Below are 17,911 nucleotides of genomic sequence, written 5' to 3'. Positions count from 1 at the left end.
AATATGCCAAATCATAGAATTTTTAATTAGATGTTCTCCTACTATTTTTGACTCATAAGAATGGAGTTATATGTCCCAGGCATTGGAAAGTCTTAGCCCAAATGGTTCTGTGTAGCAAAATTATGAGCAATTAAACTTTTGTCTTCATCAGTTTAGGCAATCTGTTGATTCTCGCCACGACCACAGGGATTTGTGGTAGCCATTATGTGTGGAAGTGCCATATGTAACTCCTCAGTTTCTTTTGTTTGGGATAGCAATAGCCCTTGAAGAAATTTTGTATAGAAAGGGTGGGTTTTTTAAAAAACACCATTTCCTTCTAAAAATGCCGCTTCAGTTTTAAAATGTTGGTTCTTTTTTATGGATTTATGGCAATCCTGGCAAATAGCAATGAATTTTGTTCAGTGCCTCTTGTCCCTCTGCAAAGTTGGTGCATGGTGGCTCCTAGAAATTGGAGTATGGTTTGTGCAAAGGGCTGTGAAAGTGGGACTGTCCTCTGTGCTGTTTGTGTCCGTGTCCGCTGCAGGATCCCTGCCAAAACACGTGAAAGAACTCTAGGAAATTTTCTCCTATCTTCTCTCTTTGGGAAGTGACCCAGCAGGCCCCAAAGCTGCATTACAGGAACTGTAAGGAGAGGTGAAGCCTTTCTCCCCTAAATCCAGCAATTATAAACAAGCCACTTAGCCAAAACATAAAAGATGGTGTAAATGGAAGTTATGCCTTCCCTTAGGGTTTTCCATCAGAGAGTCTGTTTCCCTGACATCCAGCCCTGGGATGGGTGGATGACATCCAGCCTGCTCTTTTGTGAGCGATTCCTACGGGAGGTCTGAGGAATTTTGAAGCTGTCAGGCTGTAATACCCTGGGTTTAGCTTTTTTGAGAAAGCACACTGTTTTCCAGAGAGCGAAGCCAGATTGCTGGTTTAAAGCTGCTACATTTCACCAAAAGAATGCTGATTATTTCACAGTCATGCGAGCGCCTGACCGGTAAAACGTGTGGGCAGTCTGTCCACTTTTTTTTTTTTTCCTGTTTTCTCACTGATTTGGCTTTTTAATACAATGCCTGAAGATCTTTTGAGAGGGCCAGAAAAATCTGCTGACGGCTCACGCAGCTGATTTGACCCAGAGCGCCTGCTTGGCTGAGCAGAAAGATGACACTGCAGCAAAAATGTTACTTTAAGGGAAAAGAAAACAGGCACAATGCTCCTGCCATTGTTCCCAGGCTCTGTTCTGGTGCCAAGCTCTGCACTTAGGAAAACACAGAGGTACCAGGTTTTAACCTTTCGCCTGCTTCCCGCAGGTGTTATCTTTAGCTCTGAATAGGCAGGATGAGGTCCACAAATCACATTCAAGCCTCTAGCAGCCCCGCTGGCTATGAAAAGACAACTTTTAGTAGGTTTTGTATGGAGGAGCTTAGCAAGATTTTCAGCAAAAAGAGTCTTTTGCTCAATTTTATTCTTTCTAGGTTTCAGTGTAATATCGGGTGATACTACTGGAGTCTTCTCCCCCAGCACGGGAAGTTAATGGAAGTAGTTCAGTGCTGGGATATCCAGCCTATGATGAATAGCAGGCAGGTATCTCTCTTCCTGTGATTTGACTATATTTTACCATTGACAAAGAAGTTTAAAAAAAAAAAATCTGAAATGGCTTTGGTGAGGCTCCCATTTAAATAGTTATTGTTTTGAGTGAAAATGGTTTGTGGAAGGAGAGCAAAGTGCTCTGACTTCAAAGCTTGTCATTGTAAAGAAATCTGATGGTGAGTGGTCACGCATACCTGAACGTCACTCCTACTGCAGCAAAGCCAGAAGTGCTGGCAAGGAGCCTGGTCATGTTCCCATTGCAGACAGGGTGAGAGATCCTCAGCTGGTGTAAATCACAATAGCTGGATTTGAGTTGGAGATTTCTTTTTCAAAAACTTCTTGACTGCACTGGGAGCTGCATCAAGCCCCTTACAAGTCCATGGGAGCTTCTTAAAACCTTCTGATCCTATTATTTGTTCAAATCCTAGAGAACCCCTTTGAGCCCAAGAAAATTTGGTACAAGTAGGAGTAGGACTTGCGTTTTTATTAGATTTCCAGGCTGCCTTGCCATCCTGTTGCTCTTAACAGGACATTGATAACTGCCCAGGTGGTGTTTGTGCCCCTCATACCTGTTTCAAGAAACTGAAACTGCTCCTTCAGCCCTGCTGAATAGTCATTTTTTGGATCTACCATCCACATTTCTGAAACTCAGCTTGTGCCATCCTGGGCCGTTGGGACAGAGTGATCAGAGTTCAGCAATGTGTTTCCCTGCAATATCTGAGCAGCCCTGGTGTTCAGCTTGATATGTGCAGACCACAAACTGTTTTTTTCCTCCCTGGTGAGATACACATGCTATGTAAGAGGCATGCACACTCCCACCCTGCAGGTCAGGTAGCTCCATCTTGCAAGGATGATGCATTTTGCGGGGATAATGCAGCAGTGATGACAAATGGGTGCCTTTAAATATTTAGAGAGTGCCTGGAAGGCAGATGGATTATCTCAGAAGTACCTCAAGCTAATTCTGTTCAAGAAAACCAGTTTTTCTTAGCCTCTAATCTACCTGCTGAAACTAGGGTGGATTTGGTGTGCCTTGTTTTGGAAAAAGTGGGAAGTAAGATGACATGCAAACTGTCAGTTCAAGTCTGGAGACTGGATTTCTGGGTGTGGAAAATTTGGAAGACATTCAACATTCATTGACCAGCACTCATTTTAGTGTGAGTATCCTCCTGTGCACTTGGAAGAGATAGGTATTGATGAAAATCCACTGCCACAAAGCAGTGCTCAGTGCTTTTGTCCGTGAGGGCACTGTGTATTATTCTGCACTGGTCATGCTTTATGAGAGGTTTGAAATTATTCAGATTTTGCTTCTTGGCCTCTGTTTTGAGCATGGTGCCAACAAAAGTGTCAGAGGTGATGTGCGCCCAGCTGGGAAGATGCTACAGAAGGAGCTGTTATTACGACTGCCCGAAGGAAGGCAGATATATCTTCCATTGCTTTTCTGAGACCAAAAAACCCCTACTGTTCTGCTCTGGAACAAACCCAGAATGTTTCACTTTATTTTCCCCTGCAAGATGGAATGTCAACAAAATGTCCCTCTTGGACTGAAAATCTTGACCTTTTCTGTTCCTCTTGACCACTGCACGAATTCACTGAAGCACACAGTTACTTATCCCTACTTCTTCAGGAACAACTACCCGAGGCGATCCTGGCAGTAGGAAGTTCAGCTGTGCCTGTTCAGCATGTCCTGGATTCCAGTGACCTCTCCTCTGGTAAAGTGATGCCTTCCCATGTGAAGCTGTAGCTCAGTTTTTTGCCAGGATCCTCCTTTTTTGTAGATGAACCCATTAACTGTCACTTAAACACCCCCCTGGCCCCCATCTGCAAATCATAGTTTAAATAAACATCAAGCTATTTCCCATCCACTAAAATAAATCTTCTAGGCACTCTAGCTGGCGCATTCAGGGTTGTGTTTGTCCTTGCTGATTTTGTTGTCAGGTCATGCTAACCTGACCATAAATGTATATTTTAGCGGAAGGAAACATGGGGCTGATTCTTCAGCTGACGTTCAAGGCTGAGTTACAATTGATTAGCTGCACGAATTTACTTTAACAAGCATCTGTGACCTTTTAAAGTGACCCAGTACCTACAGAAGCAGTTTCAAGAAACAAGACAGGGTCACACCAACCTGTTGGAGGGGGGAAGTGGAAAAGAGGAGAGAAAAAAGGCATAACCTGTGCTGTTACAGGGCTCTTTGGTAATGATGTTGCCCAGGACTGTTCTGGTGCTTTCCCTTTGTGAAAATCTAGCCACTTCATTAAAAAAAAAAAAAAAAAAAGAAAAAGATAAATGCTACCATCTCCATTATATATATGGGGAAATGAGGCAGAGAAAGATGAAAGGACTTTGGCCTGTTCATCCCACCAGGAAAACAACAATATCCAGGTCAGCCAAGTCCCTGTCTTTACACTTTGGTCCTTAAGCCATGGCTTTGTAACTACCTTGCACCTGTGTAAATAGGGAGGCAGGTGCAAAGTCCCCTGTGCTGTGGTAGCCATGCCCTGGGAGGGCAGGAACGTGAAGAGAGATCCTTAGAGGGTGGCTGAACAATGTCATTGTCCTCCCTTACCTCTGCTCCCTGCCCTAGACAGCATGGCTTGTGTCCTGCCTGGGCAGGAGGCATTGCTCTGGCAGTGTGAAAGCATGTAGTCAGCTCCAGAGATTTCATGCTCTGTCTCTTGAAATCCAATATGAAGCAGTTGCCTTCTCTCCATCCCACAGGCTCATTACACAGCTCCGTGTGTGGCCTCTCCCCATAATTAACCTGAGGGGGTTACTTTCCTTTTCTAATTTGTAGGAAGTGGCTCATGACATCTGTTGCAGCCCCGAGGCTCCTTCCTGCAAACCTTTAGCTGGTTCTCATTGAAAGAAAAGCCAACACAAAGAGGTGTAACAATTAACTGAGTTGAGTCCTGGCTTTGAAAATAGCATCTTTCAATTGCTCAATAAAAATCTACTGAGAGCAGAGGACAGTGAATATTTATTTTTAAAGGGAACCATGGGCTTTAACCTCATGACTAAGTATCTTCATTTCTCTTCTTGTTAACACTTCAGGGAAAAACTAACGAACAACAAACCGACCAACCTCAGAAGAGTTTTGACGTATTTTGCTTTTTTATTCTGTTTCTCTCATGGTACAAAGTTATAGTATCTCTCTTCCTCACAGTCACCCTCTCTCCTTTGCAGATCTGAAGTTACCTGTTGCATCTTACCTATACTGGGGCTTGATATTGCAGGGAGCTCCCCTATAAAAGCCACTGTAGAGTTTGATCCTAAAACTTAAGCCTTTTGGAAGTGAGAAACATCTTTCCTAGACTCTAAAGGAAAAAGGAGTAATTTGGATTCTTGTCTCACAAGAAAGCTTTCCATTTTTTCCATTATGTTTTGGAGTTAGGGTGATGTTTTGGCATGGAAAAAAACTAAAAGAGGCAGAAAGGTGTGCCAGCCTATTCTGTGGGAGGGAAATCACTTGGGTGGCTGGGAAGCTGGTTCTCGCCAGCCAAGCTAGTTTGGGGTGATGCTCTCCCAGTCTCACTTCTTGTAGCTCTTTATTATTCTTACAAAGTCAGTATTCCTCAGGGCATGAAGATAGGAAAGCTGTACAGGTGCATGTGTGTGTATTAGAGCTGTGAGAAAATACATAAGTCTTATTCTCACTGATTTATTACAGGGCTTGAAATGAGATTTTTATGATCTAGGCTGTGGCTGTTCTAAGAAATATAAATTTCCATTCTAGACCTAAACCATTTTTTTACAGTAGACCAATTTTGATGTACTTTCATCCCAAATTTGTACTTCCCTTCAAATTGGCATCTTCTGACTGAATGCAGGCAGCTGGAAAATGGTTGCACTGTAATCTCACCCGACCTCTTGCGTAATGTGCTGCACAAAATCTCTCATGGTCCTTTCTGCAGCGTTTCTGTTGGGCACAGAGCATTAGTTGTGTGTAGATAAAAACCCTTTTAGAAAGCTGTCTACCCCGTGTTTGCAGCAGGCAGTTGTAGCGTGAGTCAGGCAGCTCTGACCTCCGCCAAGGCTGGTGATACCTTAACAGCAGTTGTGTGTGTGTGTGCTGCCGTAACAGCAACTGAATGAAAAAGGCTTTGAAGTTGCTGGCTGGCTGGGGAGCAAAAGTCCCTTCATCTTTCAGCACCAGTTGTGCTTGCCAGGCCATCCAGCACTACTGAAAACCCCCTCCCTGCTCCTGATTGTGAACGTAATGAAGATGACTGATAATCAAAGTGCCGCTTGCCTCCTGCTCTCCATACACAATGGAAGCAGCCTGGTGGGTCCTGCTGAGATTCCTACCTGTGGCTTTTTAGGTTGGTGATTCTTACTGGAGAGTTTTACAGGAAAGGAGTCCCTTTCTGCATGGGCTGAGCTGTGTTGTGTGAGGGCTTGCAGATGAGTGGTGCCTGAAGTTTTGAGTTTTGTGGAGCACTTCATACCAGCTTGGTCAGATTGTGGCCCTTCCTCTGGAGCAGTTTCAGATCCAAGAGCAGGGACTCTGCAGAGCTGAGTGCAATGTCTCCTGCAAAGTCAAGAATCATCCAGTGTGATGAACCCAGGTCTAAATCCCTGTTGTCTCCTGACTGTTGGCTCATAAGGGTGGATTGTGCCCTGCCGCATCCAGGTCATCAAGTTGTCCTCTTGGGAATGGACCTGAGCCTCCACCCTGCTCTCTGTGCCCTGGGATAATATCAGCAATATCCCTATGTAGCCCTTGGCTCCCCATGAGTACAGCTGGAGCTGTACCTGGGGTACAACGTGTGTCAGGAAAGAAACGTTTCTCCTCACAACACTGCACAACTACAAGGGCCCTTTTAGTTTTAACACTGTATTTGAAAAGTCTGCTTGGCAAAGAGCTGAATGGCCCCATGAGCTGTGTGAAGGGGAAACATATTTGGCAGGAAATACATGGCTCTGTTAATGAATAACAAGGATTATGTGAGTGCTGTGTAGGGGGCTACAGCAGGACCGGGGTGTGTGGATGCAGAATTAAGGGTTCTGTTCCAAGAGAAGGGGGGCTTTTGTGTGGGATGGTGATATGGGGTTGTATCCAAATGTGTAAGGTCCTGGTTAAAAGCTGATGGGTATGAGGGTTGCTGAGCTGACTCTTGCAGAGAACAATAGCACAGAGAACACATCACTTGGGGCCACGGGAGCCTGGGCTCTGCATATCTGTGGGTGAAAGGGCTCAGGGAGGAAGGGGAATCCCTGCCATATCCCTCAGCATGTCATACTTTGCTTTGTGAACATCATAAAATTATTTTGTGAGTTCCTCCAGAAGTGCTGCTTACTTATGTTTTGGCAGGAGAGGAGAGGATGGAGGGTCAGGGGACACTAAAAAGTACTGTTAGCATGTTATCTTCAAGTGATCTGTGACAGCTTTGGCCGCTAAAGCCCTGACCTGCCCAAGTGCTGATTTGTTGATCTCAGATTCACACTGCAGTGGCCGTGTCAGTATAGTTGGACTCTTGCTAGAGAGGCTCTATTTGGGATTGCCTAAGAATTGCTCAGAATTGCTCTTCTGATATTCCCTTGTTATGTCCCTGGTACAAAACACTTCTTCCATTGCTCATCTCATTCAATCTCAGGTTACTTTACAGGGCCTAGAATAATTTCATGATGCTGTGGTTGAGATAGGGATTTAGATTTAGACCTAACTCATATGGAAGAAGTAACACTAAGAAGTTGGGGTCCAAGCCTTCACACTCAAATGTTTAATAATAGATGCCTAAATCTGCACAAGCATTAAATGTCTTGCCTTGTCCTGATCTGTGAAGACTGTTAAGCAGTTAATTCTATTAATTTAATGTGAATTTAATAGGCAGGCATCCTCTGCTACTTGCTGAGGACCATCCCCTCCACAGAGGGAACAGAGGCTCCAAATTATGCCAGAAAACCTCTGATTTCATCCTAGCCAAGTCTTGCAGCAGACCATAAAGCTGTAATGTTACCCTTCCCAGAACCATGACTCAGTCTCCAATACTCAAGAGGATATTAAGGTATTTAAAAATTCGCATTTAGGCACTGGTTACTTGTTTTTTGGCTAAGCGTTCAGATTCTCAAGCTTTCTACAAGCTTGTCACCACAACAGCTTAAAAATTCCTTAAGGTTCATCCTTTTGTGTTATCCCATGACTCCAGAAACTGGGACTACATGAAAACACTAAATATCATTAACTCAGGGTGAAAAGAGCACAGTTGGCATCTTGGAAGGTTTTATGTAAGTCCTAATGTTACAAGCCTGGCTCTGCTCTTGTAAACTAAGGGCTACAAGTGGCACCTTCTTGTTCAGTTGACTTTTTTCAGGAATTTTTTTAAGTCAGCAGAGCTGAGGGAGGGTGAGGTCACTTCTCCTCCGCCTTGTGCCCCCATCAACAATAAAAGCATGTAAGAATTGATTGCAGATTCTTCTTTAATTGGGTGAGGTGATTTGGAGGGAACCAGCTGTTGTTCCTCCTCTCCAGAGAAGGTTTTGGGCTGACATAACCCAGAAGTAGGGAAGGTGGACAGACGTGGGAGGGAGGTGGGAAGGGAGAGCAGGCATTGGGCTCACACCTCCCCCAAACCGAATTACACGTCTGTCAGTGCCAGGTCTCGAAGCAGACGGCTCAGGCAGCGGTTGACATGGGTTAAGCACTCCAAGAGCAGGACAAGTGCTGTGGCACTGTATGTCACAGATGTTTGCATGAGTCCAGTCCAGTGTCACCGTGGAAGCACCCACATCACACCCCTCAAGGCTCCCCAGTGGTAGTGAATGGACCTTTATCACCCCGAATCAAAGTGTGGCTGTGCAGGAACCACAGAGCTTGGCCCTGGCTAAGCCCTTGGTGGTTGGTAATGAAATGCAGGGAATTCCAGGCACAAATGCTTCTTCATCTCCCTCTGCTTTTATCTGGATGATGGAAGCAATCTGTGCAGAGGAATGGAAGATCTTGGAGGCTGTGCGGGGCAGCCTCCCAGGTGCCTGCAGAAGGGAGATCACTTTGCAGTGGTTTCACTTTCCCTGGAAGGGAATTGAGGGATAGGGACTTACCAGAGGGAAGGGGTGCATTGCTGATGTGTTCATCCATCACTGCATGCCATTGAAATGATAAGGTGCATCTGGCACGAGGTCTCAGTGCATTTCTTCCTCACTGGCTGACGTGGGGAGCTGGTGTGCTGCCCTGTGTTACAGCTCATTGGCTCCAAGTGTGAAACAAGTCAATTAATTTCATTTCTCATTGACATTGCCACGTAGGGGAAGGGGTTACTTTAGCTTTTTAAAGTCTGACATGCATGAAGTCTTCCGTATTCTGTGTTTAAGAAGAGTAGCTAGTGGCTGTTCCAGTGCACAGCTGCAGAAGCACTGTGGAATGACATAACACCCATGAACTGCTGTGAGACATGGAAGTTCAGGATGCTCCTTTATCACCCTTGGGTCTAGCTGAGAATTTTTGGAGGTAACACTTCCAGGGTGCAAGATGCCAGCTCATCATAGCTGAAATTTTGAGGGAATGATTAATTTTGGTCATTCATCAGGTTCATTTAAAAAAAACCAGCACTCTGCTATTATCATATTTCACAACTGTGCCTGGGGGACTTTATCTTGGATCAGAAAAAGGCTAATTGTTGTACAAATAAAGAATGGTAGGAATAAAATTGTCTCCCGGGGAGGTTGTGATTGCCATTTACTTTCTTCAAATGAAAAGTAAGATTGTCTGATCTGGCATTGTTTGGGTTTGATCTAAAATCTAGGTTACTTTTTACCAAAAAGCTTGAAGAGATTAAAAATGAATAGCAGCTGCCAGGATTGAAATGAAACACTCCCAAACTGCTGGTAGAACATCTGACCAGAAAGAAAAATGTTCACAGATTAACATTTTGAGAAAATGCTGAGGTTCTTACTTTTCATTATTTTTTGTTGCCCCTCTTTGGAATAGAATTTTTCTTTTGAAATTTCAGAAAAATATCTGGGGACTGTAAAACTGTTTGTCCCTCACTTTCCTCATGGCTGCTGCAGTTAAACTATGGCAAGGGGCTTTTGGGGTGTGGGAGTTTTTCCCCATGTTTTTTCTTACCCCACTCTGAGCAGAATTAGATGATCCAACACTAAAAACAGCTGAGTCCAGTATTGCATTAGAGCACTGCTCTTGCTGCTTCTGGCTGAACTGCACTTTTTTTTTTAATTATGGGGCCAGTTTTTGCAGTGCAGACAAGGCCATGATTATTCTCTGAATGTGGGGTTGGTGATGTCATGCTGTTGCAGAAGGTAGGCTCTGCACATGCTAAAATAGCCATGTATTTCAGGATACAGAGAGAGAGCCCTCGTGGCTGTGGAGTAACATCACACATTTCACTAATACAGTGCTATCCCAATTCTACATTCATGAATTATGTGGCAATACAGGCACATGGATTTTTTGTGTGGGGGGTGATGTCATGTCCTGATCTGCAAAGAAATGTGATAAAATGCAGCATTTTTACAGGTAGGTCATGCGTGCTGTTCGTGTGTGCATGCAGATAGATATGCAGAGGAACCAAGTGTAAGCTGCTAAGCTTTGCAATGATCTTTTTTTATTTATAAAAATAGATTTAAAATAATTTTTAGTATCTTCAGTCACTTGTTGCATTGTTTAAACATCACCTTTTGCCTCTGCCATTTCCACTTTGCCTTCATTTCCAGCAACCGTCACCATATTTTAGCACAGCCTGAATGGCTTGTTGGGCATTTCCAGGTTCAGAGAAGTTTAGTGGGGAGGTTATCAGGAGAACTCAGGCTGTGCAGGCAGCAGCAGTGCTGTTGCTGCATGTGTGTATCAGCAAAGATGTATCAGCAAAGATGCATCAGCACCAGCACCAGCCAGAGCACAGTGTACCTTCCTAAAGGCACTGGGAGGGTGGGAGAGAGAATGTACGCTCTCTGCCTGGCTTGGTTTTGTACCTTGAACACCAGCCAGAGGTTCTCCAAGGCACACATTTTGGCTGCTCATCTGTGCACAAGCCCTTACCACCACCTCTCCACGGGCACTGTGTCTTGCAGGCGCGTGGCTTTGTGCACAGCCCTGCACTGCAGTTCAAAGAGTGGCATTGCAAATGTTCACCATCCACCAGGTTTTGGAGCTGGGTGTGTTCCTAACATCCCAGGCTTGCAGGATGACACAGGCTTACTCACCACGAATGGCATGTTCACACAGGAACAGAGGGACGGAGTCACTTCTGTATGAAATCCTAAATCCTGTGGGTTGTGTGGGCTGCTTTGCCTTAAGGCTGCTGCACAGGTTCTTCCAGGTCAGACTGCTGCCCTTTAGTCCAACCTGGCTCTTGCTCAAGGGTGAAAATAGAGGGTTTCTTGTTCCAAAACAGCAGCAGAGCTGGTGGCCTCAGTCCAATGCACCTCCCAAACCAGAGCTGGCACCTATTTTCCGTACCTGTTTAGCCATGATTTATCCCACAGCCTTCTTCTGCACTGCTGTGTGGGTCTGGAGTTCTGCTGTCATGTGTGTCATGGGACCCTGAGCCAGACAGAGCTGACCTCTCTGTATCCTTCTGTGTCGTACCTGAGGGCAGGTTTTCTGTCATGGCAGGGAAATGCACAATCGCTGTATAAATGTACTTTTCTCTCTGCTGTCAGTGATGCGAGTTCTGTGAGTACTGAAAGCACCCTGAAATACATATAAATAAGAGAATTGACTTAGCTCTTGGCAGTTTGTAGAGCTGCTGGAAATCTCCTTTACACAGCATGCCACATCTTCCTTCTTTGCTCATCTCTTAAGTCAGAGTATTTTCCTTTTGCTCTTTCCCCTTCCCTCCAGGAAAAAATAGTGCTTGGAGGTTGTACAGCCATGGAGTCATCCCCTTCCTCCTCATAGTACATGATTATCTGCCTTACTTATTTCATTGAAACCACAGAAGATTAGGTTTGTGAACAACTGCTGGCTAGAAAAAGAAAGGTTTGTAGTCCAGTCCAAAAGGAAAAAAGAAAGAAGAGAAAAAGAAAAGAAAAGAAAAGAAAAGAAAAGAAAAGAAAAGAAAAGAAAAGGAAAAAAGAAAAGAAAGAAAAGAGAAAAAAGAGAACAGAAAAAAAAAAAGAGAGCAGCTTCACATTATTTTAAAAGTCACTCCAAAGAAATCCCTTTCACTTGTACAATGATTTCTTCTCCTGGGACATCTCTCTGCAATAGCTGTCCTCTTCCTTTAAGTGGTTACATATTGAGAATGTGATATTCTGCCAGAAGAGTCTTGATTGCTCTACTTCAGGCTAAATGAACTGGAGCAAAGAAAGAAGCTTTTTGAGATTGGTACTTTCTGCTAATTGTTCTGCAGAGAGGCTCATGCTGGTGCTAGTCTGTGTGCCAGGTACAAAACTCTTATGGCACAGTTGTATTTCTTTCACACTTTTGTACTGGGGGGATGCTGGCAGTAATATTGTCAGGGTTGCTTCTCTTTACCATACCTGAGTGGACTTAAAGGATGTGCAGATGTGGCATGTAGGGACATGGTTTTAATGGTGGACTTGACAGTGCTGGTTTAGTGGTTGAACTTGATCTTAAAGGTCTTTTCCAACTAAGTGGTTCTGTGACTCTGTGATTCTTTGCAGATGTGTCATTATAAACACATCCACAGGCTGAATTCCTCACGCTGAGCTGGTTCCAGTCCTTGCTGTAACCCTTAGAGTTGCAGCTGACATTTGGTGTGTGCCCACACGACTTCATGTCATGTCACTGTGTCCCTAACTTCTTAAAGTGGTGGATTTTCCCTGTTTTACCATGACCTGCCATGCTGCTGCTCCATAAATCAGTGGTTTGCTTTTCCGTCTTTCACAAAAGAAAATTTTACTGGGAAAATTTTGGCCACCCATTGACATAGTACACTGAGGCCTGCTGAGCATCTCGTGCAAGACTTTGGTTTCACAGGAGGGAACTTGTCCTGGAGTGGGGAGGCATCACCTGATTGTCACAGTAGAGCACTCAGAGTCAAAACTGGATTCCTGATGCTGCTGCCACAGATTCATAGGGCAGCCTTGGGCAAGTCTCTCTTTCTCTCTCTCTCTCTCTCTTTCTCTCCATGGGCTGCATTACATGTGCAGTGTAGCTAATGTAAAATGGGGCAGAGATGCCAGCAGGGATCCTGGCGGCAGTCAATGTGTGATGTAGATGGACCTGGTATTTTCCTGTCTCTGACGTGTGTGAGACTACCAGACAAAGCTTTTTGAAGCCTTTAATTCATAACGTATCCTGTGTCATCCTTATGTGGACAGGCAGCTATGCAAAGTATTGTTAATCCTGGTTCTTGTAATCATGAAGGGAATAGTGAGCAAGAGCACCTTTTAGAGAATTTCCCATGCACAGCTGAAGTGGAAGGAATTCAATTGTTCACCTTCAAGATGGTGTTTCCCCTTCTTCCCTAAAATCTGTTTTTTGGATAGTTTAAACCATAACTTTTCTGTTGTTTTGCTTTAACTTCTGTATTTGAAACACCAGATCACCATACCTCCTCTGTGCTGGATGTGCTCCAGTCTAAACAATCTCCATTCTGCTTGCCTAAATTCCTTTCTATAGTTTTAGCTGAATGTGGAATTCTTTTCTGCTCCTCTGTCTAAATTGCCATGTGCCATTCCTCAAGGCTGTGGGACAGCTCATGTGTTCCTCCCTGGAAGTGGCAGCATCTTGGTAGTGTGTGAAGCAGGGTCTGCATAATCCTTTGTGATCTTTCAGGATAAAAAGCTGCTCTATAAATACTATATCATTTTCATTGTCAGTCTGGATTCAGGAGCGAAATGATCCCACTTAGTTAAAGCAGGATGAAGTGTCTATTTTCATATTTGTTTAATTGAACCACTCAGCATGTCTGATAGTAATGACTTTATTTGAAGCATGTGGTTCTTATGAGCTGTTAAGATACCAATAGCATTTGGATTAGTCTTTTTGCCAAGGAAGCCAGGTCAATTTTTCAGGAGAATAAAAAAAAACCCCAAACCCTAAAGGAAACTTTATTTTAACAGTGTCTTGAATTTCACTTTAGGTTCCATAAATATTTGTCAGTGTTCCTTTTGTAATACCCATGAGAGCCCTTGGCAAGACATGGGGTCTATCTCCAGAACACGGAATATAAATAAATTCCCCAAACCATGCTGGAGAAGTGGAGGTAACTTTAGCCCATGCAAGAGACCTGAAGCCAAGCAAAGGGTTGATCATGGTTCTTGAATTACTGTTTGTAGAGAGGAGAGGGAATGGGAGGAAAAAGGGAGAAGCACAGAGGAAAACCTAAACATCAGTAGTAGGTATGTGGGAGCCCACACCATCCTGTGCAGGAAGGTGGAGGTCATTTACCAAGGCAATGACAGAAATGTGACTCTGCTTGGATTGCAGCTGCTGTCTGCTCCTAATGCATCCAGAAAAGTTAGCAATATTTTGTCATGCCCTAAAGGATGAGGGAGGAAATTTTACATTTTTGATGAGGACTGGTAATGCCATCTATTTCAGAAGATCAGGCCAAGAAAACACTGGGGAGCCACCCTATGAGCCTCCTTCCCCCAGTCTCCTCTGAGTACCTTTGATATTCCCAAGAACTTGGCTCACTTCTGGGGTTTTCAGCACTATATCTAAGAAAAAGAAGAAAGAAGCCTGTGATGATTTCAAAGGCTTGCCCATAGTTAAGTACTTAACCAGAGGTTTAGGGTGCAAGGCTTTTGATTTAAGAGCAAGACCTGTTCCGTGCAGCTGAGGGGGGAAATAGCTGAAATTTTATCGTATCCCTGACCACAGATTGAGATTACCAAAGCTGTACAAAAGCAGGGAGTCAGAATGAAGGAGGTGTATTGAAGGAAGCGGGACGTTGGCTTCTAGCAGTGTGCTCTGGTTGCTGGATCAACTCCAATAAAAATTTAAATTCAGACAAGCTGAATGCCTTATTTGTCTGGTTAAGGGGGAAGAAGGTGGGGATGGGTGAAGTTTTTCCTTTACCTCTGAACATTAAAATAATGGTAGTAGGATGTGAAAAGTATATATTCCTTAAGAATCAACTATTGTAATATCAGATAGTTGACAACTGGATTTTTTTCTTCTTTATGTGCTTTAGATGGAAAATAGCAAAGCATGGATAAATAGAGGTGTGAGAGGGGTTTTCTGGAGGAGAACCTATTTTATAGTGAGATGGGACCCTATCTGTCCACAGATTTAGAAAACTCTACAAAATGCTGGACAGCTTTGATCTCCCTTAAAATTAATGGGAATTGAGTGTTGCTCACACTTCACAAGATCAGTGTCTCCTTGCTTGGAGAATTTCCAGCAATGATCCATCCTCAGTTGTCTGCAAGTACTAAAAGAAAAGTGTAAAAGAACCATTAACCCTATGTTTTCTGCTTTCACAGACAGCTGTCTGGGGCCATGTAGAAGTTGATATTCTATAGCTTTCTATTCCTGCCACACTTTTCCTACGTATGGTTTTGGAAATGTGTCTGAGGTTTGCCAGCAGTTCCTTAATCTGGTTACTATGGAAGTTAGGAAAAAAATCAGGTAACAACCTCCATCTGCAAAACTACTTCTGGTTTTGTGACTGGGATTCATACACAGTCAGCATAGTCAGATCATTTTTTACTTAAAAATACCCTCTCTCCCTCACCAAAACAGGAAGCATCTTTCCAGGAATGCTTGGGAAAGTGTTTGACTTTTATGTGACTGAGATAACTGGAAAAAGTATTAAAGCTAGAAAAGGTTTAGCCAGACAGAAATACTCATCATACTCGATAAATGTACTACCTGTGCTTAATCTGTCATATTCCTAAGTTACTCACATTTTTCTTCCCAGGCTAGTTATTAAAAAAAAAAATATACGGAGTTCAGTTATCCTTTGGAGCTTCATAAAACTTTCTTAAAAAAGCTTTGCAGCCCATTTCTTAATCCTATTCCATCATACAGCTCATGCCAACAGTATGGTTTGGCAAGGGGCTGTTTACCTTTCTGCACCATGTCCAAAAAAAGTACAGGAAGGGCAGAGCCACAGCCAGTGTGTATGCTGGCAGGGTGCACACAGGCATTTCTCTGCATGCTGCAAGAGCTGCATTACTGAGGGAACTGTGCAGCATTTACAGGAGCTGAGCACCAGCTCCTGGCTAACGAAGAAGGAGGGGAGGGATGCTCTCTTTGTTCCTGTACCCAGGGCTTTGGTTTACACAGCTTCACTGTATTGCACAGGGCCTTCCTGCCCTGCAGCTTGACTTGCTTGCTCTGTGACAAATTATTCCTTAATTGCTGCATGGCAGAAGAAAAGCTTTACAGCCCTGAGGTTATTCCTAACAAATCAGGTTACAGAAGCCTTGAAAATTATATTGAGCAGAAAAGCACCATGAGGTTTCCTTGGGTGCCTGGGCTGTGTTAAGCTTTACTAAGGCAATGTGCTAATGAAGCTTGTTAAAATGCAATTATACGTTAATGCTGTGGATGCAGAAATGAGGATAATCAGCAGAGAGGTGCTAGTGAAGCTGTTGTGATTAGCATGATTTGTGTGTGCCACTGCTGTGCTCAGGGCCTTCACCCCACTGTGCAAGGTGTTGTGTGAGCACACTAAGGCTGTGCCTGAAGAGCTGCCTGGGGGTATGAGGTGAAGGATGATGGCAGGAAGATGGGTGGAGCAAAGGAGCAGTGAGATTGTAAAATCTTAAAATCACAGAATGATTTGGGTTAGAAGGAACCTCACAGAACATTTAGTTCCAACCTCCCTTCCATGGGCAGGGACACCTTCCACTAGACCAGGTTGCTCCAAGCTCCATCCAGCCTGGCCTTGAACTTCCAGGGATGCAACTGCCCCAGCTTTACTGGGCAACCTGTTCCAGTGTATTCTGAGTAAAGAATTTCTTCCTCTCATCTGATCTAAATCTCTCCTTCTTTCTGATCTAAATCTCTCCTCCTTTTAGTTTTAAACATGGTGTTGGCCATGATGACCAGCAGGATGCCAGTGATGGTGGGTACCTGGTGCAGGAAAGCTTTAGGGGGCATGTGTAGGGAGAGAGCCAATGCCTCAGCCAATTCCAGTGGGGAGCTGCTCCCACACGAGGCAGGAAAATACCTATGATTTTCTTTGAAAAATGTAAAAAGGCAGGAGAGAGCCTGGACTTTCGGCACAGCTGGAAGAGGGTGGACCTCTGGTAAGGAAGAGGTGATGGACCAGTGATTGGGAAGAGGCGAGGCGGAGTCTTGACAAGTGAAGAAAAGTAGCAGCTGTTTGATGTGGCAGGGAAAGGGAGAGGTAGATGTGAGGAGAAGTAGAAGTGGCCAGACCAGTGCCTAGAAAAAAATTAATATGGATGAGGCAAGAGTGTGCTTCGCCAAGCTTGGAGCAGAGGATGAAATATCATGGGAGTCTGGATGCAAACTACAAGTGAGTGGATGGGCAGCCAGGGCTGGGCTTATCAAGGAGCTGCAGAAAGACTTCAGCTCAGGGTCTGAGCCAGGATGGGGGGAGAGCTAGAGGGAGAGCAGAGTCAAAAATAACACCAGGGCTGTGGGCCTGAGCGACAGGCGGGACAGTAGCAGTGTCCACAGCAATTAAGGAAGGAGGTGGGAAGGGGGAGGAAGATTAAGAGCTCTGAGCTTGAGCTGACAGCTCGACATCCAGGAGATGTCAGGGATGCAGGCAAGGTTTTCGTCCGGACAGAGAGAGACAGGCCCGGATGATCGGATCAGACAACTGGGGGGACTGATTTATGTGAGAAGATTAAAAGAGCTGCTTGTAAATATATGTATAGCTTGGCTAAGTGACACCTGAGGGGACAATAACTGTCTGCAAGTGTATGAAGGGATTGGATACTGGAGCCAGGAGGAGGGGGAGGGAACAGTTTAGAAGTGTAGATGAGGATTTTGACTAGAGGCAGTGGAATAGGGTGGAGCAAAGCTGGCTGTATTGCCTCGTTAGGGAAAACCTCTCCCCTGGAAAACTGCAAAGATTCTTTTGGGAGTCTTAAGACCTGCATATCCATCTAGGTTCCCATCTGCCTGTGATCAGGGTGCCTGGCAATCTAATGTGTGTCCTCACAGCACCCCAAGAGAGGAGCTATGCAATTATGGCACTTTGGTACCTTGTGTGACCCTTGCTCTGTGACTATCAAGGACCTAAGAAAGCACCTTATCAATTAGGCTCTCTTTCCTTTTATTTGTCTCTGTTTTAAAGGGTCATTCCTGCAGATAGTACAGAGGGATGGATGGGAATGAGACCTGATGGGGCCCCTCCAGCCCACAGTTGGTGAGGTTTTCTCCACATGTTCCTTACAACTTTTTAAGTTTTACTCCTCTGCGAAGCCAAGGGAAGAAGCAGCAGGTATTAATTTGTTTCTACTGGTCTCACCTATGAGCTGTGCA

The 17,911-nt window shown here is 44.4% G+C and overlaps 1 protein-coding gene across 6 annotated transcripts in view; it reads left to right on the top strand.

Moving 5' to 3' along the window:
- FGFRL1 (fibroblast growth factor receptor like 1) overlaps positions 1-17,911 on the top strand; it is a 169,268-nt gene that overhangs the window by 50,248 nt on the left and 101,109 nt on the right. Inside the window, exon 1 of one of the 6 annotated variants that reach the window (XM_019287289.3) lies at positions 17,756-17,870. The exons of the other annotated variants lie outside the window; for them this stretch is intronic. Coding sequence (XP_019142834.3) covers positions 17,771-17,870 — 100 coding nt within the window. The 5' untranslated portion in view covers positions 17,756-17,770. Of the gene's footprint in view, positions 1-17,755; positions 17,871-17,911 lie in introns of those variants that run through there. 6 annotated transcript variants of the gene reach the window in all.

The sequence above is a fragment of the Corvus cornix genome, chromosome 4 (assembly GCF_000738735.6).
Source record: "Corvus cornix cornix isolate S_Up_H32 chromosome 4, ASM73873v5, whole genome shotgun sequence".
NCBI lineage: Eukaryota > Metazoa > Chordata > Aves > Passeriformes > Corvidae > Corvus > Corvus cornix.
This window is presented reverse-complemented; position numbering and strand designations above follow the sequence as displayed.